Source organism: Eutrigla gurnardus (genome assembly GCF_963514095.1).
Source record: "Eutrigla gurnardus genome assembly, chromosome: 7".
In the NCBI taxonomy this organism is placed as follows: domain Eukaryota; kingdom Metazoa; phylum Chordata; class Actinopteri; order Perciformes; family Triglidae; genus Eutrigla; species Eutrigla gurnardus.
Window position 1 is genome coordinate 24,187,536 of NC_139921.1, and position 10,000 is coordinate 24,197,535.

General features: G+C 47.8%; 1 protein-coding gene across 2 annotated transcripts in view; it reads left to right on the forward strand.

The window, feature by feature from the left end:
• The window catches only part of fndc3ba (fibronectin type III domain containing 3Ba), a 75,799-nt gene that overhangs the window by 30,699 nt on the left and 35,100 nt on the right, over positions 1-10,000 (forward strand). For both annotated transcript variants that reach the window (XM_084013087.1, XM_084013086.1), the window contains exons 4-7: positions 2,307-2,383; positions 5,183-5,414; positions 5,517-5,688; positions 5,768-5,898. In XM_084013087.1, coding sequence (XP_083869213.1) covers positions 2,307-2,383; positions 5,183-5,414; positions 5,517-5,688; positions 5,768-5,898 — 612 coding nt within the window. The remainder of the gene's footprint in view (positions 1-2,306; positions 2,384-5,182; positions 5,415-5,516; positions 5,689-5,767; positions 5,899-10,000) is intronic.

Here is a 10,000-nt window from a genome sequence, read left to right on the forward strand (position 1 = left end):
CACCCCACACGTTTCCTCCCAGTGACCGTCACCGTGGGAACGTTCAGTCACAGGCGTTGAACAACCTCAGGACGCAGTAGCTACTGGGAACCCGGTACAAGCAGCCTTTTAACATCAATCCCACCATTAACGCTGTTACTGGTGACTCTACCTGCCTCTGCACAGCGTCTTCCTACCACCTGATTGGATTGTGCAGACATCTCTGGCACAAGCCCAGCTAATGTGAATTATGCTCATTGATTAACATGCTGTGTTCACTGTCAGCTCTTAGAGCAGGGTGTTATGTTTGAAGTCTTATATTGTTTTTGGAAACTACACCAAGTTATCCCTTTTATGAATATGAGTACAGTGAAAAGATGTCTCTTTGGTTGCTCAGGTAATACTGATGATGTCATCCCACATGCCGGATATGACCTCATAAGTTATTCTAGTAGAGGAGAGTAGCTGTGTTGTCTGGGGTTGCAGCAGGATTAGGCAGAGGAAGTCGTGACTCCGTTTATGGTGCTTTAAAGGGCAAATCTGGAGGCAAGACCAGAGAGTGACGTTACCACGGTGGATCACAGACCGCACACACACACACACACACACTCACACACACACGGAGTAACAACCACTTGAGTGCACACGTTCAGCTGCTTGATTATCCTGAGCTTTTCTAAATGGCAAACAGTCTAATACTATATGACTTAAAGCTGTGTGTGTGTGTGTGTGTGTGTGTGTGTGTGTGTGTGTGTGTGTGTGTGTGGTAGCAGGACAAAGAGTGTCTTGTATTTTGGGGAGGGATTGGGGGGGCCTGCTGGGTCCAGTCCTGGGGGCCAGGGATGTGTGCGTGCATGTGTGTGTGTGTGTGTGTGTGCGTGCATGTGTGTGTGTGTGTGTGTGTGCGTGCATGCGTGCGAGAGCAGAGGAATGCTGCTGTTTGCTGAGTGAAGAGCACAGAGGCAGCAGAGACTGTCCAAACACACGTCTGTTTGTCAAGAGAGTGTGTGTGTGTGTGTGTGTGTGTGTGTGTGTGTGTGTGTGTGTGTGTGTCTGAGAGAGAGCGACTGAGACATATCGAGAGTGTGTATTTGGGACAGTGTGTGTGAGCAGTGATGGAAAGTGGTTCAGAGGTGCTCTTTATATATGTGTGTGTGTGTGTGTGTGTGTGTGTGAGAGAGTGTGTGTGTGTGTGTGTGTGTGTGTGTGTGTGTGTGTGTGTGTGTGTGTGTGTGTGTGTGTGTGTGTGTGTGTGTGTGTGTGTGTGTGTGTGTGTGTGTGTGTGTGTGTGTTCTCCCCATGCTGTGACCTTCTACTCAATGAGGACTTTCATAGTCTCTATGGTAGGGGAGCAGACAGGACTGAAAGAGGTCTGTCTCTTCATACCTGTGACCTACTCAATACACACACACACACACACACAGTCCACACTGCAGACTTTGCTAAAGTTGTGTGTGTGTGTTTGCTGTTTGTTTGGCTGGTGAGAGGTCGGGGAGGGGTATGATTTGGGGAGGGTGATGAGAGAGGGGAGAAAAGGGGGATGACTTGGGGGGGAATAAGTGGATGGAGGAGGAAAAGGAGGGAAAGGATGAAGTGAGTAATTTTAAAATGAAAGGAGGGAGTGAAGGATGTGAGTAATGGATGAAGGGAGGGAAAGAGGGAGGATAATGCGTTAGGAATTCCTGAAAACGGGGATGGAGGAAGAGGGGAAAGGAGGAAGGTGGGCCTGAGAGCAGAAGAGTGAAGTGTGGAGAAAGATGGAGGGAAGAATTGTTAAATTAGTGATGGATAGAGAGAGAGACGTTGTTGAAGGAAAACCAAAGGTTGTGGGTCAATATATATTATTAATATATTTTTAGGTTTTTCCGATCTTAGAATATTCAACTGACATTTGACAGAAAGCATTTGAATCATTCTTGTGTTGGTCGGTTTTATGTGTGTGATTTATTTGGAGGTCTGCCTCCAGCTGTCCCGATGGAGGTCCCGATGACTTTACCAGGCAGACCTCCACCAGAGACCAGGAGAGAGAGATGGAGAAGGTTTTGAGGGGAGGAGGAGGGAGATATGGATTGTGGAAAAGTCAACATCATTGTCAATCTGCTAATTCTATTAGATCTTCAGAGGTTTTCTGGTCTTCAGTGAGCGGTCAGGTGTGTCGTAGGTCCCTCCCCGTAGAGGTTAAAGTCTGGCTTACATTTCCATTCGGTAAATGTAAGAGTGTGTGTGGCCGTGTTTGTGTCCCTGCAATGTGTTCTGTCGATTGATGAACGATTGGACTTCAGCTGCCCCGGGTAAATAAAGCATTCTCCTCCTCCTCCCCCTCGCAGGTCCAGCCGAGGTTCCCATGATGTCCCCAAATGGGTCGATCCCCCCCATCCACGTGCCCCCGGGATACATCTCACAGGTTTGTTTTTGTTTATGCTCTTCCTGTCTGAACCTCCCTCCAGACACATCTTTTTTTATGTTCATCGAGTTTCAATCAGATAGAGGGAGACTAATTTAATTATCCAGTGGTTTCTTCTCTGGCGGGAAAAAAGAAACGAGGCTTTGTATGCCATCTAATATTGTGATTCAGTATTGACTCTTGAAATCCTACTTTAATTAGTAACAAATAAGTATAAAAAAAACTTAATGTAAGATGTTTCCGAGGCAAATGTACTCGCTATGTATATTTAATTAGGTGCCATCTGAGTAGCTTCTGGTTGGTGGAGCTGAACTTCACTTTACAGGGTGACGCTTCAGGGTTTCCTGCTTCTTCTTCTTCTTCTTCTTCTTGAACAGAAAGTCTCAGTCCTGCTGTGTATTTAGCTCATTAGCCGTTAGCTCTGTTAGCCAAACTAGCTCTTCTCCTACCAACACACCATCGGCTAACGGCTGAGCTAGCTCTTCTCCTACCAACACACCATAAGCTAATGGCTAAGGTAGCTCTTCTCCTACCAACACACCATAGGCTAACGGCTAAGCTAGCTCTACTCCTACCAACACACCCAGGCGTTGCGGTTAAGCTACCTCTTCTCCTACCAACACACCATAGGCTAACGGCTGAGCTAACTCTTCTCCTACCAACACACATAGGCTAACGGCTGAGCTAACTCTTCTCCTACCAACACACCATAGGCTAACGGCTGAGCTAACTCTTCTCCTACCAACACACATAGGCTAACGGCTGAGCTAACTCTTCTCCTACCAACACACATAGGCTAACGGCTAAGCTAACTCTTCTCCTATCAACACACCATAGGCTAACGGCTAAGATAGCTCTTCTCCTACCAACACACCATAGGCTAACAGCTGAGCTAGCTCTTCTCCTACCAACACACCATTGGCTAACAGCTGAGCTAGCTCTTCTCCTACCAACACACCATTGGCTAACAGCTGAGCTAGCTCTTCTCCTACCAACACACCATAGGCTAACAGCTGAGCTAGCTCTTCTCCTACCAACACACCATAGGCTAACAGCTGAGCTAGCTCTTCTCCTACCACCCATGCGTTGCGGCTGGCTGAAATTCTCCATGCATATTTTTTCACTTTGTAGTGTTATTTTTTGGGACTATCAGACAATCTTTATTATGATGGAACAGACCACGGAGAGCATTGCGCCTGCATGACACTTATCCTTGGAGCAACGATGGTAACCATGGCAGCCTCCTCAGCCGGCAGCGAGGAGCAGGAATGTGCTGAATTCCGGGCGTCTGGCGGCACTTGTTTTTCTGACTCTCTCTCTCCTGTGTGTGTGTGTGAGAGAGTGTGTGAACTCTATCAGACATCCTGAAGAACAGAAAAAATATTTATATTTTTGTCTTTTGACATTGAAGTGTGACCTTATGAATGGCGTGGAGGTTGTGTGGCCGCTTCGGTGGCGTGAAGGGGTCAAAGGTTGTCCAATCAACAAGACTCAAAAGTCTGTCCTCACAAGTATAGCGGATCCATCTGCGGCCTGCGTGTGACGGGATTGTGTTGTTATGCCGATGGAAGTCAGGTCATTGGCACACCGTGGGTGTGTTGGTGTTTGCTGTGTGTGGGTGTGTGTGTGTGTGCGTGTGTTCGTAGGGACCGGGCCAAGTGCGAGCGGGAAACCACTGTCACTCTTACATAAACAAGGCCGGGGGGGGGGGGCACCGGGGTGGTTAGGGGGTTTGTGGACAGAGGGGACGGAAGAAGGGCATGGATGGAGAAAGTAATGCATTGAGTGTGTGTGTGTGTGTGTGTGTGTGTGTGTGTGTGTGTGTGTGTGTGTCTGTTCTTGCCAGTAAATGCTGCGTGGGTTTATAGGTCAGATCCACATGTACTTATGCAGGGACTTTGGTCTTGTTTTAACACTCCTCTGCAGCAGAGGAGGGGGATGAGGGGCAGCTCCTCCTCCACCTCCTCCTACTCTTCTTCTCCCCCTCTCTTAGTTTTTTCTCACTCGGATTAGTTCTGTATCCCTCTTCCTCCCCTCCTGACCCCCCTTTGATAGTCTCTCCCTCTTCTTTCTGTCTGTTGTGTTCTGGCACCGAGTCTTGTTGCCTCTCAGTGTGTGTGTGTGGGGGTGTAGGGGGGGAGGGGGCTTAGTGTAATTTGGTGTGTGTTGTTGTTGTTGTTGTTCGGGAACCAGCAGATGACTTCCCCTCACTGCAGGGAGTGTGTGTTTGCTCTCTGCTTGGAATTCAGGCCTGTGAAAGTGTCTGAATAGTTGGAATGTGTGTGCGTGTGCGTGTGTGTGTGTGTGTGTGTGTGTGTGTGTGTGTGGCCTCGCCCCTGAATGTGAAAGTGAACACTTGTATGGAATCTATGTTAATTCGAGGCCGTTCTTTGAAACGTGCTGTTGTTGAAATGCGCGGCCCATCCGATGACAACATTGCAGCGCTTGTTTTCACCACTTAAAGGGCCGAAGCATCCTGTTAGCACAATGTCTCACTTGTTCAATAAACCACGCGATCCGTCCTTTATTAGATGCACCTGCTCTTACACAAATCATTGGCGGGCGTCATTTTGTTTTTAAAGAGCAGGTGCTTGAGGACCTTTGCATCTCTAAAATCGCTTTTAAAAACAGATGTAGGGAATGTGAGCGATTTAAAGGGCCAGTACGACAATTTGGGAAATTTGGCCGCATATTTACAGAAATAAGAGTAATAAAGAAGAGCCGTGTGGAGAAATGGACCTTCCTGAAGCATCATTTCATTCCTCTTGCACTCACCTCCCGTTCTCCCGTCTCCCGTAGGTGCTGGAGGACACCACAGGGGTCCGCCGGGTGGTCGTGACCCCCCAGTCTCCGGAATGCTACCCCCCCTCCTACTCACCGGCCCTCTCCCCCACACACCACCTGCCCCCCTACCTGGCTCACCCTCACTTCATCCCCAACTCTCACTCTTTCTACCCCCCTGTCAGCCCCGGGGAGCTGCCCCCCCACCAGTACTACCAGCACCACCTCCCCCCCATGTACGGCGACCCAGGTACGGACATGCTCACCGTGACTCTATGCTACTGCTGCAAAATCCCATTTTGAATCCAATACGCATCCGACATAACATCTGCTCTCGTGTCCTCTTGTGCAGAAATCATCTCGGTTTATGGGATGTCCAACTACATCGGCAGAGAGGAGACGTACAGTAAGCCACAGCCCAAAAAGATAAAGGAACAGAGACAACTAGAGCGACAAAACCGACTCAACTCCCCCCCCTCCACGCTCTCTAAGGGCTATCTGGGAACAGCACACAACGGCTACAGGTGACCACGCTTAGCCTTTTTTTAGTCCGATGTTGCAAACATGGATGGATATTTCACACTTTTATTTTTTGCGGCGCAGCAACAAATCACACGCCCCGTCGCTCGGGTCAGTGGGGTCAGGAGGAGGACTCTGCAGTCCAGGAGGGAAGAAGCCAGAGAGACGACTCCGCAGCAGTCCACGGAACAGTGAACCAGACGCACACACACAAGGTAGGTCTCACACACACACACACAATAAGAGGGACTGGCACACACTGTCCATGATCAGAAATGTTCTTTTCCTTTCCATAAAGCTACACGGCGACAGACGCTGAATCCCAAAAAAATGATATTTAAATACCTTAAATATCTGGTAATTTCTTTAGAATCAGGCCTTTTTATGTTCCAGCTCATATCTCTGAGGAAGGATAACTCTTCCCCTCGCTGACCCCTCTATCTCTCTCTCTCTTCATTGTGATCGGCTTTGTCCTCTTCAACCTCAGTGCCCCCTCTGCATTCAAGCGGGCCAGATAAAACACACCTTTCGTTCCTTTTCTCTCCGTCACCAAAAAAACAAAAACCGAATGAATGAATGGGTGGATGTATGCAAGGGTTGGAGGTGGGGAAGGGGGTCTGAGAGGTTGTCTGGGTAACACATAGCTGAACCCGTCCCTGAGCGCTATCATTTTACCCTCGCTACAATACGGGCCTTGTTGGTGAAGGCTCAGCCACGGGGGGAGGGGGGGGGAGGGAGGGGGTCACATACCTGTAGAGTCCTGCATGAGATGAAGGAACCCTTTGAGCTCCGGGATTTAGACACCACAGCTCAGCCTTATCACACACACACACACACACACACAACCACGGAGACACGAGGGACTGTTCCTCTTTCATGTCTTTTGACATGTCAGATGTATGTCTCAGTTATTGAAAATATCTCATATATGCACACACACACACACACACACACACACACACAGAGGTGACGACAGACACACAGATGGAGAGACATTAATTCATCCGCTCCCTCGTTGTAACTGTCGAGCTCTCTTCTTTAAATTGACCCTCCCCATAAAACCGGGCTTCATCCCTCACAGCGCGGTGGCACATCAGAGGTGTTATCTGATATCTGGGTCAGGTGTGGGAGTGTGTCCGCTTTCCAGAAACCATGGTGGAGAAACTCAGATGATCCCATGATCGACATGTAGAGAGAGGTTTTTTTTTTTCAACAGAAACTCAAGTTGTCGATTACTCAGTTAGTTAAAATAATTTGGAAGTATTAAAAACCAAAGAATGTATTTAATTGTACTTTTCCATTCCATTTTCAATCATTAAAGATAATAAGATTATAGAGAAATTAATTATCTTTATCTAATGACTCGACAACACCAGTAAAAAAAAAAAAAAAATGTTACCACGGGCGGTCGGGACGTAAACCAAGAAAAAAAAAGTCAAATGAAGTCATGAATTTGGAGTCATGACACCCCTACTATATATATATATATATATATATATATATATATATATATATATATATATATATATATATATATAAATCATTGCTCATGCTGGAATGCATTTTAACCCGCATGCATACACTCATCGGGTAGTGTTGACATTTTCAAATGCAGAACACACACATGCAGAAGAGGTGTTTGACTGCATTGCAGTGGGGGGAGAATGCACAGTGTAATACACACACACACATAGCACACACACACACACAGCAGAGAGTCGTCCCAAGCAGGGAGAGGGAAGCGAGGTGGACGGCTCGGTTTGTGAGCATCGTAGTCTCAGCGACGCTCATGACAGACAGGAGCATGTCGGCATGTCGGCGGTTGTCTGGTTCTGGGCTGCCAGGGTCTCAGTACCGGGCTGGAGATCAGGCTGAGTCAGCTACATGTACCACACACACACACACACACACACCCCGTGACTGGGCTTCCTGTAAAACAATCAGAGCATGAGGGTCCGGAGGATTGGCGGGAGGTTAGGAGGGAGGGGGGGAGAGGAATGTCTGAAGGACAGACTTTCAGAAGACGGAGAAGGATGGAAGGTTTGAAAGAGGGAGAGGGAAAAAAAGAAAGAAAGGAGCAGAGCTGCTACATGGCAGGAAACAGAGCGATGGAAAGAGGGAGAGACAGAGTTAAAGAGCATTCCGACAGAGTTGTTGCTTGGCCCAACGCATCCAAGTACGTCCAACCCAGAATCCCACACACACACACACACACAGAGCCGCCTACGCTTTGCCCTTGATGCCCTCGCTCCGTGTGTGCACATGTGTGTGTGTGTGTTGCTATCGCCTCCGTGCCATAAAGGCAGCAGGGCGACTTGGCGAGCGCAGGGTCCGTCCCCCAGTAAAGCCGGCTCCACGGCCCGCTTCCTCAGAACTGAGCTGCTCGTTGAGCAGAACCAGATGTGGGTCCCGTCCCTCCTTGTTCCTCCATCTTGGCTCTGCATCATCACCACCACCGCAGATCCTGTCTCTCAGCGGTAACAGATGGAGCCAGCACCCTCAGCTCCCCCCCCCCCCCGTCTTTTTGGGTTTCTACGTCACTTGCCAAGTGCTGTGAATTCTGGGGAGGAACCAGATGTGCGCGGTGACGGCGGACGCCGCCATGTCGGCCCTGTCCAATGGGATTGCGAGTGAAGATAAGGAGGCGGGTCATGGATGTTACAGCGGTTGTGGTGTGAAGAAGCACTTCTGTCTCTATGTAGAGGGAACATTTTAACTCAAGTTAAAATCATGTATTTCTCTCTTTTTTTTTTTAGAAAAGGTTCATTTTCAGTTCAATCGTCTTAGCAACCAAAACATTCACGTATCTCCTGTGTTGACATAGTGAATATAAACCAAAGAAATGTCTAAATAGGGTTTTCATTGCCAAACATAATGACAATGTGCCAAGAAAGATGTTTTGATAGGAAAACCTCTCCTGTAATTCAATCCGCTGTCAGTTCTGTCAGACTCGCTGGTACTCGTATATCTGGTATGTTCATCACTACACAGCAACATCCATCTGAAGGACCTTTTGCCAACATTAGCTACCATAAACTAATACTAGAACTCCTGAATGCATTGAACCGAGCACGTTTTAATGGTTAATAAACTGAATATTGAATTTGTAAGAGGAATAATTTGTGAACTCATAGAGGAAGAGTGTGCTTTAATATCTGATTTAAAGCATCAGGTCTCTGCTTTGTTGCTGTGCCAATGATCTGACAGGTTTAGAACAAAGGCAGTGGAAAAAAAAGGCTTATAAAAGCACAGTGTAATGTTTTGGTGACGTCATCCTCACGGCCTTTGACCGAGTCATGACTCAGCGCTTATATTAGCATCAGTCTCCTGCCGCCGTAACTGTTAACTGTAACCGGACTGGAAGTGTGTGAAATGACACGCACCCCCTACTCCCTAACTTACTGCACTGTTTATATGTGGGTTGCCATGGTGATAATCTCAGCCTCCCCTCCTCAAATCCAACCCCCTTCCCACAAACCCAAATACGGCCATGTGTGTTGGGGCGAGGTGGAGGCCCCGTGGGGTGGAAGAGGAAGACGAGGAAGAGGAAGGATGGACAGAAGTTGGGGATGAGAGAGTGAAAAGGGGGCGATGTAGAGAAAGCACAGAGAGAGAGAGAGAACAAGGGATGGCTTTACCAGCAGAGGAATGTCTTTCCCGCTGATATCATGTAACAGGACTAGCGGGATTAGAAGGGAAGGTTGTTCTCGGCAATCACAATGAGAACAGCAGACATCGCCCGTCCAGCTGAATGAACCTCGTGATACAAGCGGTAAAGCGTCGGCCGTCGGCCGTCGGACCCGGCCGCGCCGCTTTCACCAGAACGGCTTACCTAACCCTTTAAGTCCTTCCAGGAGTTGGACTTACACACATTCAGACATCCTGGACTTACTGGTCAAAAATAGATGGAGCGGATTTGTAGGTTCTGCATGATGTATTATAAGTATCACTACTTGTACACATGGCTGTCACTTCCTAATGCGTTGCTGAAACACTGCAGTTACAGTCATTAACCAGCAGGGTTAAAGTGAAGGTCATTTTCTGGGGGAAATAAAACAAGAATGTGATGGTTGACCATTTCAGGTGTTCCATCCATACAAATACAAATAATATAATATAAATAATCACTCGGCCCACGTCAATCTGCCTGCTCTTGCCTATATTTTTATGTTTTTTTTTGTATTTTCTCTCTCTGCTGTTGTTTGCAGTCTCCCTCTCCAGACTTTTTTGGGCTGAGCAGGGTCGAATGGGGTCAGGGTTTCTGAGAGAACTCATCCAGATATAATACATACATATAGTACGCTCTTCCTGGAAAAG